We start from the raw sequence: 16,652 nt of genomic DNA on the forward strand, positions 1-16,652 counted from the left end.
GACACAGGTGTCACCTCTGGGAACTTTAACAGGGTCATGGAAATGCTTGGGGACACCTTGGGACACCCCTGGGAACATTTACAAGGATATAGGGGTGCAGGGGACACCTTGGGACACCCCTGGGAACTTTAACAGGGACACAGGGGCCACCTCTGGGGATTTCTACTGGGTCATGGGAGCACCTGGGGACACCCCTGGGGACTTTACAAGGACATGGAGTGTGTGGGGACCTTGGGAACTTTAACAGGGACACAGGTGTCACCTCTGGGGACTTGTACAGGGTCATGGGAGCGTGTGGGGACACTGCAGGGACACCCCTGGGAACATTCACAAGGACATGAGAGCCCTTGGGGACACCTTGGGACACCCCTGGGAACTTTAACAGGGCCACAGGTGTCACCTCTGGGGGCTCGTACAGGGTCATGGGAGCGTGTGGGGACACTGCAGGGACACGGAGAACTCCTGTGGGAACTTCCACAAGGGTTCTGGGGTGCGTGGGGACCCCCCCCGGGTGTGTGAGGGAGTTTGGGGGCAATGGGGGGACATGGGGGGCTCTGGGAGCAATGGGGCCATGGGGGGCTGTGGGGGCACCAGGGAATTATAGGGGCTGTGAGGGGGCATGGGGGGATCTATGGGGGCACCAGGGTGTGGAGAGGGCACTATGGGGGCACAGGGGGGTACAGGGGCTATGGGGGTACCAGGGGCTCAGGGCCATGGGGACACTGAGCTTTATAGGGTCTATAGGGCACACCAGGGACATAAAGTGATTTAGGGGGGCTATAGGGGTGCAGGGGGAGTCATTGGGGCACAGGACAGCACGGGGGGTACATGGGGAACACAAGAAGCATGGCAGATATTGGGGGGCACAGGGGTTTAAAGGGTTTAGGGGGTGATTGTGAGGGCTGTGGGTTCTGGGAGGGGGCCAGGGGGGTCAGGGCACAGGGCATGTGGGGGGCACAGGGACCATGGGCTGTGGGAGGGGGGGTACGTGGGGGCCATGGGGGGTTTATGGGAACATGGGGGGCACGGGGCTGGTTGGAGGGGGCTGTGGGGGCAGCAGAGGTGACGGGGGGGCCGTGGGGGCACAGGGGTAGATGGAAATGCTATGGGGTGTGGGAGGAGGGACGTATGGGGCCGTACAGTCCATGGGGGCCATGTGGGCACTGTGGAGGGCACCTGGGATGGCTGTGGGGGCCCTGGGGGTGCAGGAGGGGAGGGTGTGAGGGGCACTGAGCCCATGAAGGGTACGGGAGCCATATGGGCACACCAGGGGTGCAGGGAATGGGGGGGACAGGGATGGTTGTGGGGCCCAGGGGGTGGGGAGCGCTGGAGGCCACCAGGGGCACAGGGGGTGGTTGTGGTGACTCTGGGGGTACAGGGGGGTCCTGGCGGCTCAGGGAGGCACAGAGGGCACTGTGGGGCACACAGAGAGCTGTGGGGACTGTGGGGGTCACTGGGGCTAAGGGGTGCACTGGGGGAGCGCTCAGAGGGGCTGTGAGGGCATGGGGTGGGCATGGGGCACTCTGGGGGCACACAGGGGGCACGGGGGCAGCGGCAGCAGCAGGGACAGGGGGTTCGGGACCTGCAGGGTCCCCGCTGGCCGGGTGCCAGTGCCACGTCCCCCCAAGGCCCAGGTTAATGTTTAACCCCTCCGGGACCCAGCTGGGCACCGGGTGCCCGTTCCCAGCGGTGCCCTTGGGTGCCCGCGGGGATTTAAGGCGGGCGGGCGCCCCGGGACAGCCACACCGGAGCCATGGCTGCCCTGCTGAGCCTTGTCCTGCTGCTGGTGGCCGGCGGTGAGGTGTCCCCTGAGCCCCCCCGTGTCCCCAGGCTCGGCTGGCTGGGGGATGCCGGGGGGTGACGGTGCCGCCGTGTCCCCGTGTCCCGCAGGTGCCCGCGCCGCCGTGCTGCCCGAGTCCCGCGTGGTCAACGGGCAGGATGCGGAGCCCTACAGCTGGCCCTGGCAGGTGAGGGACGGACAGGGGGACAGGGGACAGAGGGACAGACAGGGGGACAGGGGACAGACAGGGGGACGGGGAGACGGGGGGATAGAAGGACAGCGGGACAGAGGGACAGGGGGACAGAGAGGGGGACAGGGGACAGCGGGACGGGGGGACAGAAGGACAGGGGCACGGGGGGACAGGGGGACAGACAGGGGAACAGACAGGGGGACAGGGAGACGGGGGAATGGGAGGACAGAGGGACAGCGGGACAGGGGGACAGACAGGGGGACAGCGGGACGGGGGGACAGGGGGACAGCGGGACAGAGGGGACAGGGGGACAGCGGGACAGGGGGGACGGGGGGACAGGGGGACCCGTGTGGGTCGGTGGCACCCAGCCGTGTCTCTGCCCCCCCAGATCTCGCTGCAGTACGAGCGGGACGGGACCTTCCGCCACACCTGCGGGGGCACCCTGATCGCGGCCAACTGGGTGATGACGGCCGCGCACTGCATCTCGTGAGGGCACCGGGCACCGGGATGGGGGCTGCGGGATGGGGCACCGGGACCGGGCGCGGGGAATGGAGCTGCGGGATGGGCGCACAGGGATGGGGGCTGCGGGATGGGGGCACCGGGATGGGGGCTGCGGGATGGGGATGGGGATGGGGGCACCGGGATGGGGGCACCGGGATGGGGGCACCGGGATGGGGATGGGAGATGGGGATGGGGCTGCGGGATGGGGATGGGGGCACCGGGATGGGGGCACCGGGATGGAGATGGGGGTTGAGGGATGGGGATGGGGGCTGAGGGATGGGAGCTGCGGGATGGGGGCACCGGGGCGAGGGCACCGGGATGGGGGCACCGAGACGGGGCTTTGGCCTTTGGCATGGGGGCTGTGAGATGGAGCTGCAAGGATGGGGCACAGGGATGGAGGCACCGGGAGTGGGGCTGCGGGATGGGGCTGCAGAGATGAAGGATGCGGGATGGGGGCTGTGAGATGGGGCTGCAGGGAGGGAGGAGCGCAGAGAGCTGCATGGAAGAGGCGCGGGGTGCAGAGTTGGGTGTTGGGGGTGTGTTGGATAGGGGGGTGAGTGTGGGGTGCGGGGATGGTGCAGGAAGGGCGCAGGGAAGGGTGCAGGTTGGAGAGGTGGGTGTGGTGGGAGTCTGGGCTGAAGGGAGTGCAGAAGGGCTGCGGGAGGAGCGCAGGGCACAGGGATGGGAGCAGGAGGGGATGTGGGGTGCACGGAGGGGTGCATGGAGAGGCCTCATGGGGGTGCAGGGGGCTTCTGGGTACGGGAGGGGTGCAGGGAGGGAGTCCTGAGCGCAAGACGGGAGTTCTGGGAGTAGGGAGGGCATTCCCGGCGCAGGGAGGAGCTGCCACATGCGTTGAGTGCAGGGATGGGGTGAGAAATGTAAAGTGGATGCAGAGATGGGTGCAGTGCAGGATGGGGGCAGGGAGGGGGCTCGGAGGGCAGGGAAGCGAGTTTGGGTGCGGGGTGGGTGCGCGGGGAGGTGCAGGGCTGGGGTTTGGGTGCAGGGCTGGGGTTTGGGCGCAGGGCTGGGGTTTGGTGCAGGAATAGGCTCAGGGTGCCGAGGAGATGGGGTTCAGGTGCAGTGAGGTGAGTTTGGGTGCAGATTTGGCGCATGGAGGGGATTTAGGGTGCAGGGCAGAGCGTGTGGGTGCGTGAAAGGCTCCCGGGTGCCGAGGGAGCGCCGCAGGCCCTGACTCCCCCTTTCCCCGCAGTAAATCCCGCACGTACCAGGTGGTGCTGGGCGAGTACGACATGAGCACCGGCGAGGGCTCCGAGCAGCGCATCCCCGTCAACTCCGACGACATCTTCGTGCACCCCAAGTGGCTCAGCTTCTGCGCGGCCTGCGGGTGAGCGGGGTCCCTGCGGAGGGGGCTGGGGAGGCCGTGCCACCCCCGGCCGCCCCTCTGACCTCTGTCCCCCCGCAGCAATGACATCGCCCTGATGAAGCTGCAGCGCCCGGCCGTGCTCTCGGCGCAGGTGCAGGTGGGGCGGCTGCCGCCCGCCGGCTCCGTGCTGCCCAACGGGTACCCGTGCGTGCTCAGCGGCTGGGGACTGCTCACCAGTGCGTACGGACAGACAGACTGACAGACAGACAGCCGGGACGGAGGGCAGGGGGCGGGGAGGAGGGACGGACAGAGGGATAGGTGGGGAAATGGATGGGAAGGTGGAGGGAGGGATGGAGGATGGATGGATGGATGGATGGATGGATGGATGGATGGATGGATGGATGGATGGATGGATGATGGATGGACAATGGATGGATGGATGGATGATGGATGGATAATGGATGGATGGATGGATGGATGGATGGATGGATGGATGGATGATGGATGGATAATGGATGGATGGATGGATGGATGGATGGATGGATGGATGGATGAATAATGGATGGATGGATGGATGGATGGATGGATGGATGGATGGATGGATGGATAATGGATGGATGGATGGATGGATGATGGATGGATAATGGATGGATGGATGGATGGATGGATGGATGGATGGATGGATGGATGAATAATGGATGGATGGATGGATGGATGGATGGATGATGGATGGATGATGGATGGATGGATGATGGATGGATGGATGGATGGATGGATGGATGGATGGATGGATGGATGATGGATGGATGGATGGATGGATGGATGGATGGATGATGGATGGATCCATGGATCCATGGATGATGGATGGACAGACGGATGGCCATGTGCACACCCCGATGCTCTGATCCCACAGCTGGGGGGTCTACTCTGCCGGACCGGCTGCAGCAGGCCGAGCTGCCTGTGGTGGATTATGAGCACTGCACCCAGCCCGACTGGTGGGGCGCCCTGGCCATCCGCAAGACCATGATCTGCGCCGGCGGCGCCGAGAAATCCGGATGCAACGTGGGTACCGCTCCGGGGGCAGGGGGCACATCCCAGACCCACTGTGGTGCTGACCCTGCCTCACCCCACCCCTCAGGGCGACTCCGGGGGACCCCTGAACTGCCAGGCTGAGGATGGCACCTGGGAGGTGCACGGCATCGCCAGCTTCGTGTCTGCCCTGGGCTGCAACGCTGCCAAGAAACCCACGGTGTTCACCCGCGTGTCCGCCTTCGAGGACTGGATTGCTGAGGTGGGCGCAGGGAAGGGGATCCTGGGCTGCCAGGGGGCAAGGGTGCCAGAGAATGGGATATCATGGTGTCAGGATGCCAGGGAACTTGGGTACCATGGGGCTGGGGAATTGGGATGCCAGTACCATGTTGCTGGGTTTTGGGGTGCCAGGGAATTGAGGTGCCAGGGCAATGGGGTACCAGGGTAGCAGGGCACCAGGGGGCAAAGGAGCCAGGCTGCTGGTCTGCCATGGTGCTAGGTCATTGGTGTACCAATTGCTGGGGTGCTCTGATGCTGGGGTACCAGAGGATGGGACTGCCAGGGTGCCAGGTGTCAGTGCCACAGTGCCAGGGTAAGAGTGCTCTGGGGTGCTGGAGTGCCAGGGTACCAGGCTGCTGGGTGCCAGGGCAGTGGGGTGCCAGAGTGCCAGGGCACAGATGTGCCACAGCACTGGGGTGCTTGGGAGTCATGGAGCTGAGGAAAAAGGGCTCTGAACTGCTGGCATGCCAGGGCACCATGGCACCAGGTTTCGGGGGTGCCAGGACAAAGGTTTGCCAGAGCTCTGGGGTGATGGGGTACCAGGGCTCTGGGTTTTGGGGTGCCAAGGAAGTGGGGTGTCAGGGCAATGCGGTACCAGGACTGTGGGTTCTGGGGAGCCGTGGTGCTGGGGTGTGAGGTGCTGGGCACTGGTGTGCCAGGCTGCTGGGGTGCTGGGATGCCATGGTGCTGAGGTGATGGGCTGCTGGCGTTTTGGGTTATTAGAGTGTTGGGGTGTCAGGGTGTTGGGGCGCTGTCCTCCTGTCTTAGAAGCTTCTCCCTTCCAGACCATGAACAACAACTGAGCATGGCAGCGTCCTTGTCATCAACTCCCCCTGGCCTGGCATCGGGCAAATAAAGCAATAAACACCAACAGCTGGCACCAGTGTGTCCTTGTGGTCCTTGTGCTGGGCAGGGGTCTGGGGGCAGCAGGGGCTGCACCATTGCCAGCAGACAGTGCTGGGAGCACCCCAATGTCATGGGCATGGACACCCAAAGACACCCCATTCTCCCAGGGATGGGCACCCAGGACACTCCTGTGCCACAGGGATGGGCACCAAGAGACACCCCAGTGCCACAGAGATGGGCACCCAGAGATACTCAGACACCATGGGGACAGACCCTGAGAAGTGCCCAGACACCCACAGGTGCCCAGATGCCGTCGAGATGGCACCCTCAGACACCCAGATCCCACAGGGATGGGTACCCGGGTGCCACAGGGGTGGCACTCAGGTGACACAGCACCCCAAAGTGCCCTGTGCCATGGGCACCTGCTGCCATGGGCACCCCAACACACACCGGCGCGGTGGCTCTGTGTGCCCTGAGGACACCCGCATGTCCCCTATGGGGCACCCAGTGCCATCCCGTGCCCCCCCGAGGCAGTGGCACAGCCCCCTCGGGGTGCCCCAGGGCCCGGTGCCCATGGCCGTGGCCCTCCTGGCCCGGCCGTCTCCTCGCAACGGCCGGCACCGGCGCGTGACCGGGAACAAAGAGCCCTTTCACGGTGTCCCCGCTGCCACCGGCACCCTGGGACCCCCCAACGGGGCACCCCGGGGCCATCCCCCCCACCCCGGGGCTCTGCAGCACCCCCGATTCCCGCTGCCGTCTGGGTGGAAAATTCCAGCTGCAGGGCTGTATAAGTTTTATGGGCTCCTTGTCACCGTGTCCTCGGGGACCTTTGCTCCCCCGCTGGTGGCCCTGGCGGTGTCGCCCGCCCCGCAGCCCCCTCGCTATCGCCGGCCCTTTGCTCGGGGCCAGGGGGAGGCTCGGCTCCCCCAGCTCGTGACACCCTTGCACAAGTTGGGGTCACCTGGCACAGGCCCAGGGTGGCGGGAAAGGGGACCCAGGGCAGGGGGTGAGGGTGGGGGGCACCGGCTGTACCCCCGTGCCACTGGTGGGAATTGGGGTGGGGTGGCACGGGGTGGTGGCACCTTTTGGGTGCAGTCATGCTGTGGTGGCAGTGGGTGCAGGGACAGGTGTGTGGCAGTGCCAGGGGGCTGCTGTGGGGCTGTGGGACTGGTGTGGGGTTTGGGACTGGTGTGGGACTGATGTGGGGCTGTGGGACTGGTGTGGGTGTTGTGGGACTGGTGTGGGTGTTTGGGACTGGTGTGGGTGTTGTGGGACTGGTGTGGGTGTTTGGGACTGGTGTGGGTTTCCTGGCACTGGTGTGGGTGACATGGGACTGGTGTGGGTGTCCTGGCACTGGTGTGGGTGACATGGGACTGGTGTGGGTGTCCTGGCACTGGTGTGGGTGTCCTGGCACTGGTGTGGGTGTTTGGGACTGGTGTGGGGCTGTGAGGCTGCCATGGGTGCTACAAGCAGGACACAAATACAGGTGGTGAACACTTGGCAGAGGTTTTGTGAGTATGGCATGGGTGCTGTGAGTGTGGGATGGGTGCTGTAAACCTGGCGTGGGTGCTGTGGGCATGGCATGGGTGCTGTGAGTGTGGGGTGGGTGCCTTGAACCTGGCATGGGCAATACAAAGCATGGTGTGAGCACTGTGAGCCTGGCATGGGTGCCGTGAGTGTGGCAGGGGTGCTGTGAGCCTGCCAGGGTGCTGTTAGCAGGATATGGGTGCTGTGAGCCTGGCAGGGGTGCTGTGAGTGTGGCAGGGGTGCTGTGAGCCTGGCATGGGTACTGTGAGCAGGATATGGGTGCTGTGAGCCTGGCACGGATGGTGCAATCCTGGGATGGGCCCTGAGAGCCTGGCATGTGCTCCATGAGTGTGGGATGGGTGCTGGAGTGTGGGATGGGTGCCATGAGCTGGGTGTGGGTGGCGTGAGCCTGCCCAAGGGGCTGCAAAGCTGGCAGAGGTGCCGTGAGCGTGGCACGGGGGGTCCACACCTGCAGAAGGCGAGGAGTGAGCCTGGAATGGGCGCTGTGAGAGGTGTCAGCAGAGTGACAAGGGCGCTGTGAGCCTGGCACAGGTGTTATCAGCGAGACACCCGAGCTGCGAGTGTGACACAGGTGCTATCAGCGCCCCATGGGTGCTGCCAGCCCGGTCCTGCCGTTGTGGGTGCTGCGAGCCTGGCACGGGCGCTGCGAGCCTGGCACGGGCGCCGCAGGCTTGGCACAAGCGCTGCGAGCCTGGCACCGGTGCTGCGAGCCTGGCGTGGGCACCGGGAGGCTGGCAGGGGCGCTGGGAGGCTGGCAGGGGCACGGCGAGCCTGGCATGGCCCCCCGGCCCCCCGGGGCAGCTCCTCCCTCGCCGGTGGTGCCAAGCGGCTGCGAACCCCCCGTGTCCGTGTCCGTGGCCTCTGGCCGGACCCACCCCCGCCGGGTGACTCAGCCCGAGAGGCTTTTCCTTATATAACGCGGCACCGCGCGGAGCCCCACGGAGCGGCCCCTGCCTCAGTTTCCCCGGGCCGGGGCGTCACTGTCGCCGCTGCCGCAGCCGCCGCCGCCATGTGGATGGTGTCACCGCCGGTCGGTAAGTGTCACCTGGATGCCGCTCGGCCCTTTGGCGAGGTGTCCCCCATCCCTAAAAATCATCATTTGGCAGGGGTTAGGAGAAAAATTAGGGTTATAGGGGCAGAAAATTGTAAAATACATGCATAGCCCCCCCCAAAATAGGTTAACTTCGAATTTGTGGTGGCTGAACCCCTTTTCCTTGCGCCTCCTAACGCACCTGGGAAGAACCAAAATCACCTTGTTTCCCCCACCTAAAGTAGTGATAAAAGCAGCGGGAGCGGCGCAGGGTTAAGGAATTCCCTCCCATCCCAGCACGGAGATTTTGGGGTGACAAACGCCAGGATCGGGCGAGCTGGGGGGCCCCGGCCGTGCCCGGCTTTGTGACGCTCGCAGGTGCCTGGAGCCGGCGCTGCCGCAGCTCCGGAACATTCCCGGCTCCTCGGCAATGGGAAAGGGACGGCGAATCCCTAAAATTCCACTTTCCAACATCCCCAAACTCACCCCGAATGGAGGGACAAAGGCGGGGAGCGCGGCCCCAAAGATCCGCGGCGGCCGTGCGGGAATCCGGGGGGATTTTCCCGGCTCAGCCCGGGCTCAGCCCCGCTCCGGGCGCGGTGTCCAAAGGTCGCTCCCGGCTCGGAGCCGCCGACCCCCGGCACCTCCTGGGCTCCTCTGCCGCGGCTTTTCCGGGCTTTTCCCACCTGGGGAGCTGTTTCTGGTGGCGTTCCGGCGATGGAGCGGCTCTGGGGGGGCTCTGAGGGCGCTCGGGGGGGTTTGTCTTGCTCTGACGTGCTGTTTTCTTTCAGATGAAGGATCTGCCTGGCTTTGGGACACGGCAAAGGCGGGGGGCAAAGGACAGGACCCTTAAATTCTTTCCCTAAAGCTTAGCCCGATAGGTATATAAGATCCATAGAGCTTAAACCGGGGTTGGCTTTTAGTCTAAGCTTGGGTTTGGCTTGATTTTGTCTTTATTTTATTATATTTTTACAGTTCTTTTATTCGTTTCTTTGCTTTTTTTTTTTTTTTTTTTTTTTGTTGGCCTCTTTTATTCCATTTTTTTGGCCGCCGGTGGGGAGCTCAGCAGCAGAGCTTGCACGAATCAATCCCCTGCTGCTTTCCTAAAGAGATTTTGGGGGATTTTGGTTTGAGGAGGGGGAACCCCTGCACCGACCCTGCTATGTTTTGTTTTTTTTGGGGGGGCTGCAGCCCCTCCGTGGTTTGGAACACGCTGGGGGGTTTGTAGGTATTTTCCAGTCCACCAAGAAGCTGGTGCTGAGCGAGCAGGCGGGACGGGGCCGGGCGCTGGAATTCCTGCGGAAAAACGCGGCCAACGGCATCTCCGTGGCCAACCTGCTGGCGGGGCTCTCCTCCATCCTCTGCAGCGTCAACAGGTGGGGAAAAACTGGGAAAAACGGGGGGAAAATCGGGGCTGGGGAATGGGGGTCACACTGGATGCGCTCCCCTTGTGGCCAAGCGGGTGGGCAGGGTCCTCTCCTGACTCCACAGTTTCAATAGGTGGGGAAAAAATGGGATAAAAAATGGGAAATGTGGTGAAAAAGATGCACAGAAATGGGGGTCAGCTTGGTTTTTCTGCAAAAGGGGGAAATGAGAGGGCAAAGATGGTAGAATAGTGTGGCTTGTCCTGGTTTGCTGGAAAAAGGGGGAAAGGGGAGAGGAAATATGGAAATAGGGTGAAAATCGGGTAGAAAAGTGTGGTTTGCCATGGTTTGCTGGAAAAAGGGGGAAAGGGGAGAGGAAATATGGAAATAGGGTGAAAATCGGGTAGAAAAGTGCAGTTTGCTATGGTTTGCTGGAGAAAGGGGGAGGAAAGATGGAAATAGGGTGAAAATTGGGTAGAAAAGTGCAGTTTGCCATGGTTTGCTGGAAAGGGGGAGAAAAGATGGAAATAGGGTGAAAATTGGGTAGAAAAGTGAAAGCCAGTCTGGTTTTGCTGGAAAAACAAGGGAATGGGGGAAAAGGGGATGCAAAGTGGGGGACACTGTGGTTTGGCTCTCTCCTCACCTTTGGCCTCTGCAGCATCAAAGGATGAGGGGGGAAAATGGAGGAAATGGGCTGAAAAGGGGTGAAAAAGAGGGTTGAGAAGTGGGGATTACCCCAGTTTTTCTGGGAAATGGGGGAAATGTGATGAAAAAGGAGGAAATATGGTGAAAAAGGTGTAAATGTGGTGAAAAAGAGGTGGGAAGTGGGGGTCACCCTGGATCTGCTCCCTCTATGGCCAACCTTGGAGGTCAGGTTCTCCTCCATCCAAAATAAGAGGGCAGGGCAGAAAAGGGGAAAAGAAGAAAATGCAGGTTGAAAAGTGGGGATCACCCTGCTTCTGCTGGAAAAAAAAGGGCAAATAGGGCAAAGATAGGATGAAAAGTGGAAATCACCCCAGTTTTGCTCTCTCTGTGGCCAACCTGCTGGCTGGGCTTACCTCCACCCTGTACGATGGGGCAAACAAGGGGGAAATGGGGTGAAAAAGAGGGGAGCAGGGTCTGAGAAGTGGGGTGTCCCCCCTTAGGCAATACCAGTACTCCTGCTGGCTGCTGCTCCTGGGTTTCCTGCTGGATCTGGCCGATGGGGCCGTGGCCCGGCAGCTCGACGCCTGCTCTGCACTGGGTGAGTGCATCCCCCCGGGGCCAGGGCTGACCCCATGGGCGTCCCCTGTGCCCGGTGCCCACCTGGCACTGCCCCTCGCTGCCCCCACAGGTGCCAAGCTGGATGATTTTGCTGATTTCACCACGTTCGGGCTGGGCACGGCGCTGCTGCTGCAGCCCCAGGGCGTGCTGGGCGGGCTGCTGAGCCTGGCCTATGTGCTGGCTGTGTTTGCCCGCCTCTGCTTCTTCTCCAGCGGTGAGTGAGCCCCTAAAAGGGGGGGGATTGGGCTGTGAGCCCCCACATTGTGTTCTGGTTTGTCTGAGTGCCACTGAGTCCCTCTGAGTGCCACTGAGGGGACCCCGGCCAGATCCGGGGGTACCAAAGGCAGGCAGGCTGAACCTGGGGGTACAGAAGGACAGAAGGACAGCCAGGCTGATCCCTGGGGGTACAGAAGGACAGAAGGACAGCCAGGCTGAACCTGGGGGTACAGAAGGACAGAAGGACAGCCAGGCTGATCCCTGGGGGTACCAAAGGCAGCCAGGCTGATCACCTGCAGCTCAAGAGATGCTGGAACATGAAGATGAAGGGGTTGACTCTCAGCAGGGGTTAATCCAAAGGAGCACCTACACCTTAGGGGGCTCCTGCTGAGAGCCTTAGAGAGGTGCCAAAATTACATTTAAAGGGAGGTGGAAACCTAAAGAAATAACTTTTTGCTAGCCAATAAGAAATTTACTATAGATAACATTTTACTGACCAATAAGAAAAATTAAGGAATGGATACTGGGAAATGGATAATTAGAACAGCCTATGGAGAAACACTTGGGGGTTGACTCCTGGTCTCTGGATAATCACTCAACATCCTGGACTGAAAGTTCTGGATGGAGGGGATGGGATGCTGAGGGATTGATAGAGAGCCAGGGTGGGGATTTGGGGATGATCTCAGCAAAGGAAAGGGATTACACAGGTAAAAGGAAGGGGTACAATGCGGGGTAAACCATTTGGGAAAAATACGGGGATACAAAACCAAAACTATTACAGAGTATTACAAAGTATAAAAACTACAACAACACTGAAGTGCTGCCGCCCCCCAGGGATCCCCTTCACCTACCGAGGGCTGCCGTGCCCCTACGCCTCGGCGCTGCTGGCCAGCACCTTCCTGCTGACCGGGGGACACGTGGCCCTGCTGCGCGTGGCCGCCACCGCCATGACCCTGTTCATGGCCGACTGCGGCTGCTACCCCCACGACAGGGTGCTGGAGTCACAGCTCTGGAAGAAACTGGTTTATGCTGGAGGTAAGGACGGGGATGAGCTCTGGGGATGGGGGTGAAAGGGCAGGGAGAGCGGATGGCCAAGGATTGTCCTGCTCACAGGGGTGGCGGCCGTGCTGCTGGCGCCGACGGCGGTGGCTGCGGTTTATTGCCTGGCCTGGGCCACGTCCTACATCGTCTTCCCCTTCGCCCTCTGGAGCTGCAAGGCCTGAGCCCTCCCTAGAGCCTAGTAAAGCCTTCCTCATCCTCATCCTCGTCCTTGTTTCGGGTGCTGCTTCCTCCCTTCACTCTTCCTGCTGAATCCGAGTGGCTGCTAAGGTAAAGAAAGAGAGGCTCAGCTGCAGGGAAACCTCAAAATCCCAATCCTTTGTGGGGATTGATGGAAATCCCAAAATCCCTGTTCTTTGTGAGGATTGATGCGAAGCCCCAAAATCCCTGTCCCTTGTGGGGATCAAGGGAAGCCCCAAAACGCCAATCCTTTGTGGGGATTGAGGGAACTCCCAAAATCCCTGTCCCTGGTGAGGATCGAGGGAAAACCCAAAATCCCAATCCTCTGGGGAGATTGATGGAAGCCCCAAAATCCCTGTCCTTTATGGGGATCGAGGGAAAACCCAAAATCCCAATCCTTTGTGGGGATGGAGGAAAGCCCCAAAATCCCAGTCCTTTGGAAGATTGATGGAAGCCCCAAAACCCCTGTCCTTTGTGGGTATTGAGGGAAGCCCCAAAACCCCTGTCCTTTGTGGGTATTGAGGGAAGCCCCAAAACCCCTGTCCTTTGTGGGGATCAAAGGAAGCCCCAAAATCTCTATCCTTTGTGGGGATTGAGGGAAGCCCCAAAATCCCAGTCCTTTGGAAGATTGATGGAAGCCCCAAAACCCCTGTCCTTTGTGGGGAACAAAGGAAGCCCCAAAATCTCTATCCTTTGTGGGGATTGAGGGAAGCCCCAAAATCCCTCTTCTTTGTGGGGATTGAGGGAACTCCCAAAATCCCACTCCTTTGTGGGGATTGAGGGAACACCCAAAATGCCAATCCTTTGTGGGGATCAAGGGAAGCCCCAAAACCCCCACAAATTTTACACCTTTCCTTTGTGGGGATTGAGGGAAGCCCCAAAATCCCTGTATTTTGGAGGGATTGAGGGAAACCACATCCCCCCAACAGCAGAGAGCTCCAAATCCTTGGGAAATGGGAAGTTTAGAGTTTATCCTGACAAGAGACCCCCAAGCCCTTCTCTGCACAGAAACCTGAAGTTTAGGGATCCCTCACACTGTGGCCGAGTGGGAATTAATTACAAAGGGAGGTTCACACTCCAAAAACAAGGAGGGCCGTCCCTGGCTGGGAGGAGAAAGATGCTGATCAAACTTTCAGAGGGTTTCCAACACGGGATTCTCTGGGAGCGGTTTGGAATTCACCACTTAACCCGTGGCTGCAGGGAAACACCACATCCCAAACGTTGTTTATTTTCACCCTCTCAGTGCGACACAGCTGGGGCAGGGAAAGGGGGGCAGCAGGACTCGATCCAAAGTCTCTGCAGAGCCGGAGACCGCCGGACAGCAGCGGCTGGAGCAGAGGGTGTGGGCGGAGGAAGGAAGCGAAGGTCAAACCTGGCGCTGCAGGAACGCTCGGGATCCCCGGGGAGGCTCTGCCGGCTGCAGCAGCTGCGGGATGCGGCTCCTGCTGGATCCCATTGGGATAAACCCCGGCTCCGGGAGGGCAGGACCCTTCCCTGCTGGATCCCCTCGGGATAACCCCCGGCTTTTGGAGGGCAGGACCCTTCCCTGAACCAGGGAATGGCGGGGTGGGGCCGTGCCTGGAGCCGGCACCCGGCACTGCAGCTGCTCTGGCCTCAGGCCATTCGCACCCGGAGCAAGCAGGAGCCGGGAGACAGAGAACCAGCAGAGATTTTATTGATACAAAAAGGGCGATTTGATAATAAATACCGGGGGATTAGAAAAGGGGGGGTAGGGCAGAGGCCGGGCTGGCTGTCATTCCCCGGATCCCTGCATCTGCTTGCAGAAGGAGTCGAACTGCTGCTGCTCCAGCTCCGTCATCACCCGGTTCAGGGCGTAGATCTGGGGTGGGGAAAGGGTTAGGATGGCAAAGGGGGCTCGGCCGCGGCTTGGGCCGGGTCCCTCCCCATTCCCCGCTCCCACCTCCGCCCGCTGCCGCTGCTTCAGCTCCTGCTGTGCCGACCTCTGCTTGGCCTTCTCCAGGCGAGCCGCTGGCTCCCGCGGCTTCGGCCGCTCCTTCCGCGCCCCCGCGCCCGGATCCATGGCTGCGGCCCGGGCTGGGGTCACCGGAGGTCCCGGAGCCACCCACAGGGACCCCCCGGCCCTGACACCCCCACACAGCCGAGGCTCTCATGGGGTGCCCCAATGGCATCCCCAAAGGGGACTCCCCACATCCACCCTGAGGGCCCGGGGTGACCCCAAATGCATCCTAAGCCTCACAGGAGAGACTCAACCCCACCCGGAGCCTCTCGGGTGCCTCACACCCACCCCACAGTTATGCTGAGCCCCACAGGGCCCCCCCAAGGCTTCTCCCCGTCACCCCCCATTCCCCTCAGCGGCCCCATCTCCTCACACCTCGCCCCACAACACCCAGAGCACCCCCAAGCTCACACACACCCCGATCCCAAAGCCCCTCTCCACCCTCACAGCCCCCTGCACCCCATCGCCCACCGAGACCACTGAAGGCCCCCAGGCCCCTCACAGCCCTCTCCATCTCCCCAGCCCCTCATAAATCACAACCCGCCCGAACCCCCCCACCCTCAGTGCCCACAGCCCCCCCAGTCCCGCAACCCCCAGCACCCAACAAGCTCCTTCCCAGGCCCACAGGGACGCCTCAGCCCCCGGACTCCCTCAGCCCCCTCCAAGGCCCCGGTGCCCCGTCGCTGCCGCAGCCGAGCCCCTCACGCCCCTCGCTCCCTCAGCCCCCGGTGCCCCCCCCCGCGTTCCCCGGTACCGGAGGGGCTGTGCCCGGGGCAAGATGGCAGGGCACCCCTTCCGCTTTTCGGTGCTCGATTGCCCACCCTGGGCGCACGCGCGGAGAGCACGGGCCGGGCCCCGCAGCGCCGCCTGGCGGGCGGGGAAGGGAACTGCTCCTAGTGTGCCCCACTGTCCTTTACTGGTGTGGGACACATCCCCAGCGCTCCTTTACTGGTGTGGGACACATCCCCAGCGCTCCTTTACTGGTGTGGGACTGGGACACATCCCCAGCGCTCCTTTACTGGTGTGGGACACATCCCCAGCGCTCCTTTACTGGTGTGGGACTGGGACACATCCCCAGCGCTCCTTTACTGGTGTGGGACTGGGACACATCCCCAGCGCTCCTTTACTGGTGTGGGACACATCCCCAGCGCTCCTTTACTGGTGTGGGACACATCCCCAGCGCTCCTTTACTGGTGTGAGACACATCCCCAGCGCTCCTTTACTGGTGTGGGACACATCCCCAGCGCTCCTTTACTGGTGTGGGACACATCCCCAGCGCTCCTTTACTGGTGTGGGACTGGGACACATCCCCAGCGCTCCTTTACTGGTGTGGGACTGGGACACATCCCCAGCGCTCCTTTACTGGTGTGGGACACATCCCCAGCGCTCCTTTACTGGTGTGGGACACATCCCCAGCGCTCCTTTACTGGTGTGGGACACATCCCCAGCGCTCCTTTACTGGTGTGGGACACATCCCCAGCGCTCCTTTAATGTTGTGTGCAACCCCCAGTGCCCTACTGTCCTTTACTGGTGTGTGACACCCCCTAAACATCCTCCCCAGTGCTCCTTTACTGGTGTGTGACAGCCCCCCAGTGCCCCACTGTCCTTTACTGGTGTGTGACAGCCTCCCAGTGCTCCTTTACTAGTGTGTGACACTCCCTACACACATCCCAGTGCTCCTTTACTGGTGTGTGCCACCCCCTACACATCCCCCCCACTCCCTACACGTCACCCCCTACCCCGTGTTCCTATAAACAGCCCCCCCCTATACATCCCCATCCCTCCATATACAGCCCATCCCCTGCACAGCCACACATCTCCCCTATTACACCACAGTCCTGGCACAGCCCAGGCCCTAAAGATCAGCCCCTTCTATCACCCTACTGTACAGCCCACCCCGTTACCACCGCCCCACACAGCTCCCTCCACACACCACACCCCTATGGACCCACGTCCATATATGACAGCCCAGCCCCTACACATAACCCCAAACACCATATCCCTACAGAGACCCCCCAAAACACCACAGAGCACCCCCTGTACCACATCCAGGCACACAGCACCC

At 61.7% G+C, this 16,652-nt stretch overlaps 3 protein-coding genes across 4 annotated transcripts; 2 read left to right on the forward strand and 1 right to left on the reverse strand.

Moving 5' to 3' along the window:
• Positions 1 to 1,753: 1,753 nt before the first annotated feature.
• LOC131567073 (chymotrypsin-like elastase family member 3B) lies at positions 1,754 to 8,414 on the forward strand. The gene is made up of 9 exons (XM_058818543.1): positions 1,754 to 1,796; positions 1,891 to 1,967; positions 2,359 to 2,456; positions 3,682 to 3,816; positions 3,895 to 4,031; positions 4,709 to 4,857; positions 4,934 to 5,122; positions 6,484 to 6,899; positions 8,099 to 8,414. The coding sequence occupies exons 1-9, from the start codon at positions 1,754 to 1,756 to the stop codon at positions 8,412 to 8,414; spliced, it is 1,560 nt and encodes a 519-aa protein (XP_058674526.1).
• Positions 8,415 to 8,506: 92 nt separating this feature from the next.
• On the forward strand, positions 8,507 to 12,628 carry TMEM269 (transmembrane protein 269). Its single transcript, XM_058818898.1, has 7 exons — positions 8,507 to 8,531; positions 9,319 to 9,360; positions 9,756 to 9,903; positions 11,037 to 11,134; positions 11,225 to 11,368; positions 12,205 to 12,405; positions 12,484 to 12,628. The coding sequence occupies exons 1-7, from the start codon at positions 8,507 to 8,509 to the stop codon at positions 12,591 to 12,593; spliced, it is 768 nt and encodes a 255-aa protein (XP_058674881.1). The 3' UTR covers positions 12,594 to 12,628.
• A 1,632-nt stretch (positions 12,629 to 14,260) lies between these two features.
• Positions 14,261 to 15,402, reverse strand: SVBP (small vasohibin binding protein). Of its 2 annotated transcripts, none has more exons than XM_058818911.1 (3): positions 15,342 to 15,402; positions 14,531 to 14,652; positions 14,261 to 14,449 (listed from the first exon to the last, which is right to left on the reverse strand). In XM_058818911.1, the coding sequence occupies exons 2-3, from the start codon at positions 14,648 to 14,650 to the stop codon at positions 14,363 to 14,365; spliced, it is 207 nt and encodes a 68-aa protein (XP_058674894.1). In that variant the 5' UTR covers positions 14,651 to 14,652; positions 15,342 to 15,402; the 3' UTR covers positions 14,261 to 14,362. The 2 variants fall into 2 exon arrangements, with proteins under 2 accessions (XP_058674894.1, XP_058674893.1); XM_058818910.1 differs by having other exon boundaries at positions 14,531 to 14,711; positions 15,342 to 15,390.
• Positions 15,403 to 16,652: the final 1,250 nt, after the last annotated feature.

Source organism: Ammospiza caudacuta, chromosome 22, assembly GCF_027887145.1.
Source record: "Ammospiza caudacuta isolate bAmmCau1 chromosome 22, bAmmCau1.pri, whole genome shotgun sequence".
Taxonomy (NCBI): Eukaryota; Metazoa; Chordata; class Aves; order Passeriformes; family Passerellidae; genus Ammospiza; species Ammospiza caudacuta.